The 15,644-nt window shown below is 40.6% G+C and overlaps 1 protein-coding gene across 2 annotated transcripts in view; it reads left to right on the forward strand.

Annotated features, from left to right (window-relative positions):
• MAGI1 (membrane associated guanylate kinase, WW and PDZ domain containing 1) overlaps window positions 1-15,644 on the forward strand; it is a 701,787-nt gene that overhangs the window by 560,114 nt on the left and 126,029 nt on the right. For both annotated transcript variants that reach the window (XM_064274271.1, XM_064274270.1), the window contains exon 3: window positions 10,797-10,916. In XM_064274271.1, the coding sequence (XP_064130341.1) occupies window positions 10,797-10,916 (120 nt within the window). The remainder of the gene's footprint in view (window positions 1-10,796; window positions 10,917-15,644) is intronic.

Here is a 15,644-nt window from a genome sequence, read left to right on the forward strand (position 1 = left end):
TGGTCGGAGCCACAGAATTTCTTTCACCCCTTTCCACAGCACCGTGACCACCTTCTCCAACTCACCTCTCCTTACGTTGGAATTTCTTCTGCTTCTTTAATACCCTCTTCTCTCACTTAGGGAGTGCTGAGTGGTGCAAATGGTAAAGCCCTCAGCTACTAACTGAAAAGTTGGCTGTTCAGTCCCACCCAGTTTGCCTCAGAAGAAAGGCCTGGCAATCTGCTTCCAAAAGACCACAGCCTTAAAAACCCCATGGAGGGCAGTTCTACTTCTCAATACATGGGGTCACCATGAGTTAGAATCTACTCAACTGCACTGTCTGGTTCTCTCACATACCACTGGATTTTCTCATAGTTAGGTCCCTTTGATAGGCGCACCCACAGAGTTCTCTGGTTTATCCTCCTTATCACTTATTGTCCATTATTATGATTACTTGTTTTTATCTTCCCCACAAAACTCTAAGCTTTCTGAGGGCAGGGCCTATTTCTGTCTTGCTCATCCCCATCATCCTACACAGTGTCTGGCACGTACATAGTAGGTACTTTAGAATAACCGCTAGAAGCAGGAGGGATGAACGCATGCAATAGAAAGCACTGGCCAGAGTGGCAGTTCCAAAGACCTTCAGCCTTAGCCAGGTGTCTGGATGCTGTGATCTGTGAAGTTCTGCTCTGTCCTGCAGGGCCGCTATGAATTGGAATTGACTCCACAGCAACGAGTTTGGTTGTTTTTTTGTTTTTCCCTTCTGTTCCTTATCAGGACATACTTGCAAAATCATATCTTACGACCTTAGCCTTGTGCTTCTTCTGTTTCCAGCCCTTCTTTCTCTTCCGTTTAATGTTTTCTGTTTGTTTCTGATGTATATCAAGGTCATAGAAAATCCGCCTAAGTCCTCTTTCCCAAGGTATATAAGTTCATAAGGACACAAGCGAGAAGCCAGGTGGACTAGTTTTAAACATATTCATATTCTCTTACCAAAAAAAGGACTTTTCATCCTCTCTTCTCAGGTCTTTGTGGATAGCTAATGTTATCTAGTTATGCGAAAACTTCAGTGTGTCCTTTTCACTCATACTAGGATGGCTATCCCCCCCCCAAAAAATGGAAAATAGCACGTGTTGGTGAAAATGTGGAGAAATTGGAACCCTCATCCATTACTGATGGGATTGTAAAATGGTGCAGCTGCTGTGGGAAATAGTTTGGTGGTTCCTCAAAATATTAAACATAGAATTACCATATAACCCAAAATTCCACTACCCAAAAGAAATGAAAGCAGAAACTCAAATACTTGTACACCGATGTTCATTGTGCCATTATTCTCAATGGCTAAAAGGTGGAAACAACTGAAGCGTCCGTCAAAAGATGAATGGATAAATAAAATGTGATATACTTACAAAGAAATATTATTCATCCATAAAGAAAAATGAAATTTTGACATGTGCTACAATGTGGATGAACCTTGAAAACATTATGCTGAGTGAAATAAGTCAGTCACAAAAGGACAAATATTGTCTGATTCCACTTATGTGAAATATGTAGAATATACATGTACATAGAAACAAAAAAACTCATTAGTGATTACCAGGCGTGGGGGCAGGGTCGGGATGGGAAGTTGTTGCTGAATGAGCGCCGAGTTTCTGTTTAGGGTGATGGAAAAGGTTTGGAAATGGATAGCAGAGATGGTCGCAGAACGTGGTGAGTGTAATTAATGTCACTGAATTGTGCACATAGAAACGGTCAGTGGGACTATGGTCCCTGGACACCCTGTTAACTCAGAACGGAAGCCATTCCCAAGTCCACCTTTTAGCCAAAGATTAGACAGGCCTATAAAGCAAACACACGTGAGGAACATGCTTCTTAGTTCAATCATGTATACGAGACCAAGTAGGCAACACCTGCCCAAAAACAAAGATAGATCACAGGAAGGGACAGGAAAACTGGAGTGGAAAGGGAAAGGGGGAGTGTGCTGATGCACTGTGGAGATTGCAACCAATTTCACAAAACAATTTGTGTATAAATTTTTGAAAGAGAAACTAATTGGTGGTGTAGACTTTCACCTAAAGCACAATAAATTTTTTAAAAAGTGGTTAACATAGCAAATGTTTTGTGATGTATATATTTTACCACAATAAAAAAAAAAGTGAGTGCTTTTTAATTTCGAAAAACACAACAGGAAGATAAACATACACATTTTAATGGCCTCACATTTGGGTGCCTGCTGCTGGGGTTAAGGCATCGTGAAAGTCAGGCATTTCTCAAGTCTACAAAACACATTAGGCTGTGGTCAGCATTTGCAGGTATATTATTTCTGTATCTCAGTTTTGAGAATAAGGAGACTGACATCCTTCTCGGTGACTGGTCTGGCTCGGGAGAAAAATGATCACAGTGGCTCATACAGTGAGGTTTGCATTTCTGGGTTGGTGAGTACAGGACAAGTGCATTCAAGAATCGGAGGCAAAGTGTCTGAACTTTCTCCTCTTGAGTAAGAACAGGAAGGTTGCTTAGCTGTAGGACAGACATTCCTTCCATGTTTATTTTTAAACTGAGAGGGTTGAAATAGCAAATAGGCAGGTAAACTCCTAGCACTGAGAGAATTGACGCAGGAAATAGGCAGGTAAACTCTTGGCAAAGGAAGTTGCCTTAATCGAAGGCCGGAATCCAGTGAAGGATGCATGTTTGGCTTCAATGATATTTTGCATGAATATGAAATACTGTGTCACGTGTCTAGATTGAGATTATTCTCCTTAAGCATATCTTCAACCGTGTTGTTGAAATTCACATCCCAGTTTCAAGCTAGCCAAATCAGATTCAGCTCGATATCAACTACTTATTTGTTTTGGATGCTTATTACATACTAGACTCTGTGAAAAGTGTTTCATAAGTATTGTCTTGTTCAGTGTTCATACAGAACCCTGTGATGTAGATATTTTTAGTTATTTCCATTGTACAGGTAGCCAAACTGAGACCCAGAGATGTTTAACAACCTAAATTCTTCAGAGAATAAGGTGATAGAGCTGGACTTTGAGATTAGGTTTTGGAGACTTCGACACTCAGGCTCCTAACACTTGTGCTGAGGTTTCCCGGTTGTGATAGGCCTAGTACTTGTAGATGAACTAGATCTCAAGATGATTTGAGGCAGATATGAGATGTATTCAGGCAGAGCTTTGGATGCTGCTTAGGCTTCCGATCCAAATGTGAGCAATCATTATAATTACATTAAGGAGGAAGTCTCAAGTTGGTGCTAATAGGTCTCTAACGCCTTTCTAATGCTTGTTACTTTCTCTTTGTAATAAGAGGATGCAAACCTTAAGCTCTGAGCCTTAGACTCTGTATAAATTGAAATTGTTCTGTTTTATTTTTGTTGCATTTATCTTTAAAGTTATGGGTTCTATTTATGACAGATGAAACTGATTCTCCATTTGAGGTAATGCTAAATGCTTCATCCTAGAAAAGTTTATAAGCAGGAAAATTCATTCTATGTGGTATACAGCTCTATGGGTTTTGACAAATACATAGAGTTGTTTAACCACCACCACAATCAGGATGCATTGATAATTACTGGTGATTGGAATGCAAAAGTTGGGAAGAAGGATTGGTAGTTGGGAAATACGGCCTTGATGGTAGAAACGATTCCAGAGATCATATGATAGAAGTTTGCAAGACCAATGGCTTCTTCACTGCAAATATCTTTTTTTCACCAACATAAACTGTGTCTGTACACGTTGACTTCACTAGATGGGATACACAGGAATCAAATCGACTACATTTGTGGAAAGAGACTATGGAAAAGCTCAATATCATCAGTCAGAACAAGACCAAGGACTGTGGACCAGACCATCAGTTATTCATATGCAAGTTCAAGTTGAAACTGAAGAAAATTAGACCAAGTCCGTGACAGCCAAAGTATGACCATGAGCATACCCTACCTGAATTTAGAGACCATCTCAAGAATAGATTTGATGCCTTGAACACTAATGACTGAAGACTAGACTAGTTGTAGAATGACATCAAGGACATCATATGTGAAGAAAGCAAGAGGTCATTAAAAAAACAGGAAAGAAAGAAAAGACCGAAATGGATGTCAGAAGAGATTCTGAAACTTGCTCTTGAACGTCAAAGAGCTAAAGCAAAAGGAAGAAATATTGAAGTAAAAGAGCTGAATAAAAGATTCCAAAAAGTAGTTCTAGAAGACAAAGTATTATAATGACACCTGCAAAGACCTGAAGATGGAAATCCAAAAGGGAAGAACACACTCTGCATTCCTCAAGTTGAAAGAACTCAAGAAAAAATTTAAGCCTCGACCTGTAATACTGAAGGATTCTACTGGGAAAATATACAGTGATGCAGGAAGCATTAGAAGATGATGGAAGGAATACACAGAGTCACCATACCAAAAGGAATTGGTTGACGTTCAGCCATTTCAGTAGGTAGCATATGATCGGGAACTGATGGTACCGAAGGAAGAAATCTGAGCTGCATTGAAGGCAATGGCAAAAAACAAGGCTCCAGGAATTGGCCGAATACCAACTGAGATGTTTCAACAAATGTATGCAGCGCTGGAAGTGCTCATTCATCTATGCCGAGAAATTTGGAAGATAGCTACCTGGCCAGCCTACTGGAAGGGATCCATATTTATGCCTATTCCCAAGAAAGGTGATCCACCTAAATGTGGAAATTATCGAACAATATCATTAATACCGTACGGAAGTACAATTTTGTTAAAGATCATTCAAAGCAGCTGCAGTAGTATATCGGCAGGAAACTGCCAGAAATTCAAGTCAGATTCAGAAAAGTACATGGAACTGGGGATATCATTGCTGATGTCAGATGGATCCTTGCTGAGAGAATATCACAAAGATGTTTACCTGTGTTTTATTGACTATGCAAAAACATTTGACTATATAGATCATAACAATTTATGGATGACATTTTGAAGACTGGAACTCCAGAACACTTTGTTGTGCTCATGAGGAACCTGAACATAGATCAAGAGGCAGTTGTTAGAATAGAACAAGGGGATGCCGTGTGGTTTAAAGTCAGGAAAGGTGTGCGTCAGGGTCGTATCCTTTCACCATACTTATTCAATCTGTATGCTGAACAAATAATCTGAGAACCTGGACTGTATGAAGAAGAACGGGGCATCAGGATTGGAGGAAGACTCATTAACAACCTGCGTTATGCAGATGACACAACCTTGCTTGCTGAAAGTGAAGGGGACTTGAAGCACTTACTGATGAAAATCAAAGACCACAGCCTTCAGTATGAATTACACCTCAACATAAAGAAAACAAAATCCTCACAACTGGACCAGTAAACATGATAAACGGAGAAAAGTTTGAAGTTGTCAAGGGCTTCATTTTTCTTGGATCCACAATCAACACCCATGGAAGCAGCAGTCCAGAAATCAAAAGATACATTGCGTTGGGCAAATCTTCTGCAAAAGACCTCTTTAAAGTGCTGAAAAGCAAAGATGTCACCTTGAAGTCTAAGGTGCTTCTGACCCAAGCCATGGTATTTTCAATCACCTCATATGTATGTGAAACCTGGACAGTGAATAAGGAAGACCAGAAAAGAATTGAAGCCTTTGAATTGTGGTGTTGATGAAGAATATTGAATATACCATGGACTGCCAAAAGAAGGAAGAAATTCGTCTTGGAAGAAGTACAGCCAGAATGCTCCTTAGAAGCAAGGATGGTGAGACTACATCTCACATATTTTGGACATGTTATTAGGAGGGAGCAGTCACTGGAGAAGGATATCATGCTGGGTAAAACAGAGGGTAAGCGAAAAAGAGGAAGACTCACAACAACATGGGTTGACACAGTGGCTGAAACAATGGGCTGGAGCATAACAATGATTGTGAGGATGGCGCCACAGGACTGGGCAGTGTTTCATTCTGTTGTACATAGAGTTGCTGTGAGTCTGAACAGACTCGACAGCACCTAACAACAACAACAACGTTTCAGTTGTTTTTTAAAAGCAGGCTGATTTGAAAAAAAAATGTTGAGTAAATAGTACTCCTGGCAAAATTGTACAATGGCAAAACTTGCGGCAGTGGTAGGTAACTGACTGAATTTGGAGAAACAACACATTCTACTGTGCTCCGTCTCCATCAACTGAAGAATGAGCTGTGTGAGGCTTTTCTGGATATCTAACCAATTTCAAGCAGTATAAACAATTGCTTTATTACAGAAAATAATAATCTTTCCTTAACAAGGAGGCAGTTGAGGTGACTAATTTTTTGAAGTCGTATTGTTAGATTACAGTATGCGGGTTCCAGATTAATTTAACAGCAGGTGATATCATTGGGTCTTAACAATTTAATTTTAAGACGTGGTGCTGTAATGATTCCCCTACTAACAATCGGGTTTTGAGATCATTTGGACAGTTGCTGAGAGATCTCAACTTAGATGCTTGTCTCGAAACCTGGTGGCGCTGAGAGCACACAACGGTGGGCATCGGCTTAAAAGTGTTTCACCACCAGGTTTTTGTGTTTGTTTTTTGCCGCCTCAGCTGGATGTTTCAAGAGAATTTCTATAATAAGAAGAGGGACCAAATGAGCTCCAAGTCCATTTTCCTTTCTGTGTCTGTGATTTGTAGAGTTTGATGATAAGGAAGGTCACTTTCTGATTTCTTTAGCAAGGGTCACTCAAGCCAGGCACACTAAAAGTTTATGAACCATAGAATGTGTGTAAGAAGCAAGTCGTCACTCAGCCATTACTGGACGAGCTTTTTGGACATTACTATTTCATACTGAGACAGTTAGTGGGACAGAGCTCGAGTTAATTAGTTAAGTTATGGCCTGGTGACAGAAAGGTTGATAGTATTTGCTACTGTGGTGCAAATCTGGCAGGTCCTTTAACACTTAAAAAGAACTCTGAGTGTTTGAACAGTTTGAGGTTTACAAAAGCAAAATCAGGTGGAAAAATAGTATCACCTTCTCAGCTTTGTTTGTGATATGTTCCTCATCACATCTAAAAGCAAGTCCTGTTGATGTTAATGCTGGCTTTCTATGAGATCAGAAACCTTTAAATGTGTTAGTTCGGTGATTCAGTTTGAGTTTGTGATTTTTTGCATTTTGGGGGGAGGACTGAGTTAATATTGAAAAAATTTGAGTAGAATGCCCAAGAATCAGGCCTTTCAGGATTTTTTAAATATTTTGTACTCTTCAGAGCATGAGAGGTATTTAAAAAATCATTTTCTCTCTTCCTATTTCCAAGGCCACACTTCTGAGATTACCGCTGTTAATGGCTTAGTGCTGTGCCACGTATTTAACTCTGTGGATACATATATGCACATAAAATATGCAGGATATATATGGCAGCTTTATTTTTTTAAATAAAATGCAGTGATATTTTACATATTTTACCGTAACCTGTTTGTGTCACTTAACTTCATATCACAAGCATTCCTTCTGGAAACTACTATAAGGTAGATCTAATTGATTGTTGTTGACATGGTTAAAAAATTGACTTGAGAATGCATCTGCCATGTTGTAGTTGATCTTTCCTGTATTCATAGGCACTCATTTTTTGTTTGGAGAGATGGTTTTTGTTTGGCCTTGGTTTTTCTTGTGTTCCCCCCCCGACACACGCACAAACCATACTTCCACAAATTTCTAAGGAGTCTTTATCCAAGAGACCCCAGCCTACAAGAACCAAACAGAATTTTTATGACAAAACATATAGTTTAAATAGATCATTTGCCAAAAATATATTAATTTTTAAAAGGAAGATTTTCCTGTATGAATAATTATGTTTTGCTGTTTTATGTAAATATGTTTCTGGGTGTTGTATTGAGAGCCAGAAGTACTCTGGGAAACTCTACGAGATGTAGGGTAACACAGGCATTCAAATACCCTCCTAGCCTAGAGCTACACTAGCCAATCTGGTAGCCAAAAGCCACTTGTGACTATTTAAATTTAAAGTAGTTAAAATTAAGTAAAGTTTTAAATTTAATTCTTCAGTCACATTAGCCACTTTTCGAACGGTGCTCAATAGCCACATGTGGCTAGTAGCTACCATGTTGGATAGCATGGATATATGAAGCATTTTCATTGTCGTGTAATGTTCTTTTGGACAAGATAGTTTAGAATGCGGGATGCCAAAATCAGACTGTCTGGGTTCAAATCATTGCTCTGCCCAAGATACTTGGTATGTGACCCTGGACAGGTTATTTTACTTCTCTTAGTCTTAGCATCCTCATCAATAAAATAAGTATAATAATGATCCTTATTTCCAAGTTTTTTTGTATGAAGATTAAATATAATAGTATTGGTTAAGCACGTGACACCTTGTCTGAGACATAAATAAGCGTTCTATAAATGAAAGCTGCTATCTTTTCCTGGTGTTTGATGGTCTCTTTATTTTGCAGGGAGGAGGGGCTCTGTGTTTATTGGCTTAAAGCTGCAAGAGGTTGTTGGCCCGATTTCCAGCCAGACAAGCAGAAGGCAGTGTTGTAGGCTGCAGGAAACCCAGTTTGTCAGCCTGGTGATTTTTTTAACATGCTGTCCCTGAGAAACAAGATAGAATTTGTTTTACTCCTCTCCTATCAGGAAGTAACCCTTCTGGCTTTGTTAGAAGCGTGGTTTGTAATAATTGTACCCACCCCAGATGGCTCCTGAAAACCCTTTGAAATGCCATCTGCCAGGCGTGTGTCCAGCCGGCAGCCCGTTATTCTGCAACAAGAAAAGAGGAGGCGGGGTCCCCTCCCCTGGCCCTTTTCTCCCCAGTGTTGCTGAATGGGGCCTGGTCTTGTTGGCCCAGACCCAGGGCGGGTTGCTCAGAGGGTAACTAGAAGTAAACCTTCTGCTAGCCTGCAGCATGGAAAGGTTTTGTCTGGGTAATAAACCCTGAAGGTTTTGTGGGTGGAGACTTGGCCACCCATGCACCCCCTTCCCCTGCCTCTCAAAGGCCAATCTCAGCATATTTATTTTGAAGGAAAATATTATCTCCTGGTTCCATTTTTTTCCCTCTCGAATGTAGCATTTTTGAAGCTCTCGATTCTCTTGAATCCTCTCAGGAAATCAAGATTCAGGGGCCCACTGTGCCACCAGGGCTCCCTGATGGCTTAAGTTAGTGGAGTTTTGTTATGAAGACTGAATATGAGGGAATGCCATATAGAACGTATTTAGGACAGATCCTTTTCCAACAAGCTTCCAGGAGATTCTGATCTTGCACCACACTGGAATTTCTCAATATGATGTAGGCTGTTTGCGTTTTACAAGGAGCCATCTGAACAGCTTTTCTTACTTAGCTCCGGGACTCACACCTTCCTCTGCTCCTGGAGGGCTGCTGCTTCCTGTCTTCTTTGAGGATCTTCCTTCTCTTCCCAGTTTCTAATATTTGGAGCAGTTTAGTGTTCAATCAGACCTCCTAGGTTCTTTCTCTATACTCTTACCTCAATTATTTGTCTCCAGCCTTGAAATACCAGTGGGTCACTGATTACTTTCGAGTTTATGTCCCAAACTCTGCTCTGACCTTCAGACTCACGTAGCCCAGTCTTCACCAGATGTCTGCACCCAGATGTCTAATACCAAAACCAAAAACCAAACCTGTTGCTGTCGAGTTGATTCTGACTCACAGTGACCCTATAGAGACCCTATAGGATAGAATAGAACTGCTCTATAGGGTTTCCAAGGAGCACCTGGTGGATTCGAACTGCTGACCTTTTGATTAGCAGCTGAACTGTTAACCACTGTGCCACCAGGGCTCTGGGTGTCTAATAAAAAAAAAAAAAAAATTTTTTTTTTTTTTTTTTTTTAAAGCCATCTCAAATTTAACATACCCAAAAGTGAACTCTTTTTTTTTCTTTTCCTCCCAATAGCATTTCCCCCAATGTTCTCCATTTCTATAAATGGCAGAACCCATTTGCCAGAGTACCTGAGCCGGGTGAGTTAAATACTCTAGAGGTCAGAGGAGTCCGGAAGATGGCCAGATTAATTCAGGGGAGGAATTTTCCAGCAAATGCAATTCATTTTCTCTCTAGTGAGAACTTAGGGGTAGGCTCTTTTTCCCAGACGTATTAATTACATGGACAAGAGCAGCGTTTCCACTCCTGGGAGATGTTCAACCACAGATCCGGGCAGTTGGCTTTCTGTAGTGATGCGTTTCTGCAGTTTGTGTCATTTTCTTCAAAGGGCTTTTTACATTGGGACTTGCTTGATGTGTTGAGGAACACGAGAATGTTGAGGCCTGTGATAACATTATAAACCCCTTAGGCTCTGAGTTTAAGGTGGGTTACATTTTAGTGTTTAGTGTTTACTAGAGTCCTAAAACCCTGGTGGCACAGTGGTTAAGTGCTATGGCTGCTAACCAAAAAGTCAGCAGTTGAAATCTACCAGGCGCTCCTTGGAAACTCTATGGGGCAGTTCTTCTCTGTCCCGTAGGGTAGCTATGAGTCAGAATCGACTCGACGGCAACGGGTTTGGGTTTTTTTTTTTCTTGGTTTGGAGTCCTGAAAGCTGCTGATTGTGGCTGTTGTCTGCATAAAATCCATTTCACCTTTTTTGGTCAGTACATTTTCAAAAATGACAAAAACATTCCCTGGCTACCTAGTTGTGCGAGGTTTTCTCTTTTTCCTGTTTGGGGATCCCAGACAGTGGAGGGTGGAGGGGATAATGTTGTGTGTTAGAAAGAAGTTGCCTTTACTGGATCCCTGTCTGAACAGAGGAGCCGACAGAGTCTTGGGTGGTCCAGCTTACTGAATAAAAAAAAAAATAAGTTATTATAATTACACCTGGATGTGAACTTCCCACTTTCCTTGACTGATGGTGTTTTGTGCCTTTGTCTTTTCTGCTGTAGGCACAACCCGATCTCCAAGAGAGGGAGAAGTGCCTGGTGTGGATTATAACTTTCTGACTGTGAAGGAGTTCTTGGACCTGGAACAGAGCGGAACTCTCCTGGAAGTCGGCACCTACGAAGGTGAGCTCGTCCCTCGGCAGTGTTGATGGTGTCTCTCTCCTGGCCGCTTGAGAGGGCCCAGAGCCGCCTAGGCAAGAATGCTTTGTGGACGAGGGAGGCCTAAACAATTGTAGGAGACTGCAGGTAACCTGAATATGATTAATAATAACAAAATATATGGAATAAGGTTTTGTGGAGGTCTTTAAATACACATACATATTTTACAGGAATTTTCTCCTTTAATTTATTGATTTAAATGTTTTTGTTCTTAAATATAGGCATGTATGGTGTTAGAAGAGGAGAAATAGTCATGGTTAATCGCAAAATATGACTTCATAGAGTTGTTTTAATCATGAAGGAATAGAGTGACATTTTTACCACTAATCGGGCTTTTAATATATACATTCACACGGTTCATGAATATTTCAAAGGTATTCAATAACTTACCTTCCTCGTACCCCTGTTTCCCACGTGCCCAATTTCCCAATTCTCCTTGCCCCAGTACTACAACAAGTCTTAGGAGGTTCTTATATGCCATTCTGAGATTTCTTTATGTAAATGCAGACAAGACCACTGTGTATGTGTATATATGTGTGTGTGTGTTCTTATTTCTTCCCTGTTCTACACAAAAAATGGTATACAATACACACTGTTTGGTGCCTCTTTTTTTTTCTAAGAGGTCTTTACATTTCAGTAATAGAGAGCTCCTTCTTTAAAAAAATAATGGTTATATAATCCTTTGTATGGATGTACCAATATTTATTTAACTAGTTTTCTCTTGATAAACATTCGGGTCATTCTCAATTTTTGATATTACAAAACATTGGTGCATTGAATAACATAGACAAACATCATTTCATGTGGGTGACAATGTATCTATAAGATGAGATTCCCCCAGATGTGATGGCTAAGTGCAAAAATGGCATGGGAGCACTGTCTGACCTCCCCTACGTTCACAAGGGGGAAGGAGAATCAAGATCAACAGCCCAAGGCTGATTCCTTTGAGGCAGAGGTCAGACGTGCCTCCTCTCTCGGCCATCTTTACCAATTCTGACACCAGCCGTACTTCCCATGGCACTCTCTACTTCTCTGATGAGTTCAATAATTCATTGCAATGGCCACACAGAACTCACAGTCAGATTACGGGGTTTATTAGGGAAGTAACAGGTTACAATTTAGGTTCAGGAATGCTCAGGATACGGTTCTTGCATCAGGACAGCTTCTTCTCAGCCGTGCTTGAGACACGCCTCTCTTTGGCCCCTTGGCCTCTGCCCTGCTTAGGCAGATGTTACAAGGCTCTTTTAGCTCTGCTGGTAAGTGCCCTGACTAGTAAGCCTCTACCTGAAAGCCCCAGCTCTAGCTCCCGCAAGCCTAGCTCCACCAAGTGCTTGGAGGCACCCTCCTCGGCCAGCAAGCCTCCTACTGAAGCCACTCAGCTTTTTCAGTCTGTGGACTGTCTCCTGCTGGTCTCTCCTGCCATTGTTTCTCTGCCACTGCTTCTCATTGTCTTCAGAGCCTTCGCTTTCTCTCTCTCTCTCAGATTATTAACTTGGTCAGATTACTACATTATCTGTTTTGTGGAAGGAGCCCTGGTGGCTGCTAACCAAAAGGTTGGCAGTTCAAATCCTTCCAGGGCCTCAGCGGTAGAAAAACCTGCCAATCTGCTTCCATAAAGATGCCAGCCTAGGAAACCCTATGGGGCAGTTCCATTCTGTCACATTGTGTCACTATGAGTAAAAACTGACGCAATGGCACCTAACAAAAACAACATCTGTTTTGTGGACCCTTAAAATTTGGAATCGTTGGACAATCGCAGGGACATTTTATAGATTAAACTTAAAATTAAAAGTAGATACAAAATAGACTATTGTTTTATTAGGGGCATTTTAGTTTTGATGTGATAGTAGTCCCTGTTACAGGCAGTGGCCAATAGTCAGGTTATGATCGTGAACCTTAAATATACTGTGTCTGGTTTTGCTATTCCTGGGAAGGGGGAAAAGGAGGAGTGTTATCTTTTTTAAATATATTTTATTGTGTATTTTATCATGAAGGTTTATCAGCAGTTTAGGTTCCTATTCAACAATTTCTACACAAATTGTTCATTGACACGGGTTACGTTCTTTGTAATGTGTGAACATTCTCATTATTTCTGTTCTGTTTTTTCCATTTCCATTAATCTTGTTTCCCTCCCCCCTTATATTCTCATCTTTGTTTTAAGGTAATTGTTGACCATTTGGTCTTACATAGATTTTTTTTAAAGGAGCACAGTACTCACGGGTGATATTCTTTAAGGAGCGTTATCTTTGTACCTATTACTCGTTTACAGATTATGAATTTAAACTCAGTAGTGGTTAGATGTTAATCAAATTCCTGATTGTGAGCTCCTGAATAAAATTCAAGAGGCAATATTTCCTTTGTGTGTTGTTAGTTACCAGTTGGCTTAGTTCCCTGGGAGTATTCAGATGTCATTGGGTGGTTGTGGGCTGGGAGAGGATCTGAGAATACCTAGGAGTTGGGTGAGGAAAGGAAGGGGGACTGAGTGGATGTACCCAGAGCTTCTTCAATATGTTATCTTGTAGATGTGAAGGTAATTGAAAATTCAAGTGACAGAGAATAGAGCAAGTGAGAATTATCTGCGGTTAGCAGAAGTGAGCTGTCTTTATCAGAAATCAGTCATCATGCCCATTTGGGGAGCTTGAGTCCCCTAATAGAAACACCATCCGCTTACAGATTTGGAGGAGTTAGGTGTGGAAATGGTTGTGCAAGGGAAAGAATATCGGATCAAAAAGGAAAAGCATGTGACTTAGACAATGATTTGTCTGGAAAAAAGGAAAATAAACTTCTTTTACTGAGTTGTTTATGCGACAAGCAAGATGGCATAGGTGGTGTCACTTAGTTTTGTCATTTGATTTCATTGTCGTAACATGTAGCTGTTACTATCACCCAATTTTTACGTGAGGTTGCAGAGGCCCTGTAGCATTTAAGTGACTTTTTCAAGGTTTTACCTGCCTCTGTTTGACTTTCATATCCATACTCTTTCTTGAAAACTGCAGAAGAAAATCCTGGGTATAACTAGTGAGGTGTGGGAAATGGCCCCTTAGTACTTTAACCTGGCTTCCCAGTGCGCAATGAGAGAGAAACAGTTTCAGAAAATGTCTGCTTTTCTTATTTAAAAACTGTTGCTGTGAATGTCTCTTAGTTATTCTGGAGTTGAAATTTTCTTATGCCCAGGATTCATCCATTCTGTTTTCACCCGTTGGACTATAAATGTTCTTCAGCCTTTGACCTTTCAGTGGTATAATTTGCCTACCATATGAGACCACTCATAATTTTCTGGAACCGATTGGAGTAGATATTCTGTTGACTCTAATAACCTGAAGGCAAAATGGAATTTTTATTAAATGCCAGGTACCATCACAGGAATTAGGCTGAATAGATCTTTCAAGAGCTTCCTCTGTCTTTAAAAAAAGCTTCTTGCCTTGGGCTCCATTCCAACTTACAGCAACCCTATAGGACAGAGTAGAACTGCCTCATAGGGTTTCCTAAGCAAACTGCCACATCTTTCTCCTGCAGAGTGGCTGGTGGGTTTGAACCTCTGAACCTTTCTGTTAGCAGCCAAGCACTTAACCACTGTGCTACCAGTGCTGCTTCCTCTGTCTTTGCCTCCCCTGAATTAGCCCCATTATGGTGGCTGCTGTTTGTGGGATGCTCACTGTCAAGCAGGGTATGCAGTAGCCCTGCCAGAGCTGGAATCCCAGCCCCTCCATTTACTGAGCTGTGTGCCCTTGGGCAAGTTACTTAATGCTCCATGTCTCCATTTTCCCTTCAGTGAAAAGAGGATAATAATAGTGCCTTCCTCACAGGTAGGATTAGATGAGACAGTAATTAGAAAGGGCTTGCTCAGTGTCTGACACCTGTATGCTCTCAATTGGCATTAGCTCATGTTTACACACAAGGTTGCTCTGAAAATTGCCACCCTAGTACATTCCCTCCCCCTTCCACTAGCCAGTGAAGCAGATTTGCCAGCAAAATATCTTTATTTACTTCCCACTTACTGATTCTTTTTTCCTCCTTGAATTTCTATCTCTACCTCTTCTGGTTCCAGAGAGGAAAAGTCTACCATAGCAACACAGAACACTGTTAAAAGCAAGATGCATTTTAAAATTCTAAATAAAAGTAATAACTGTATAATGAAATAATTATGATAATAAAGAACTAAAAAATAGCTAAGGCTAAGTGAAAGTTGCCTTCAGTATGGATCACATCTCAACATAAGGAAAACAAAAATCCTCACAACTAGACCAATGAGCAACATCATGATAAACATGAAGGATTGAAGCCATCAAGGATTTCATTTTACTTGGATCCACAAGCAATGCCCATGGAAGCAGCAGTCAAGAAACCAAACAACGTGAAGCACTGGGGGAGTCTGCTGCAAAAGACCTCTTTAAAGTATTAAAAGGCAAAGATATCACTTTGAGGACTAAAGTGTGCCTGACCCAACCCATGGTATTTTCAATCACCTCATATGCTTGCCGAAGCTGGACAATGAGTAAGGAAGACTGAAGAAGAATTGAAGCATTTGAATTATGGTGTTGGAGGAGGACATTGAATATGCCGTGTACCATGGACTGCCAGAAGAATGAACAAATCTGTCTTGGAGGAAGTACAGCCAGAATGCTTGTTAGAAGTGAGGATAGCAAGACTTTGTATCACATACTTTGGATATGTTATCAGGAAGGACCATTC

Source organism: Loxodonta africana, chromosome 22 (assembly GCF_030014295.1).
Source record: "Loxodonta africana isolate mLoxAfr1 chromosome 22, mLoxAfr1.hap2, whole genome shotgun sequence".
Taxonomy (NCBI): Eukaryota; Metazoa; Chordata; class Mammalia; order Proboscidea; family Elephantidae; genus Loxodonta; species Loxodonta africana.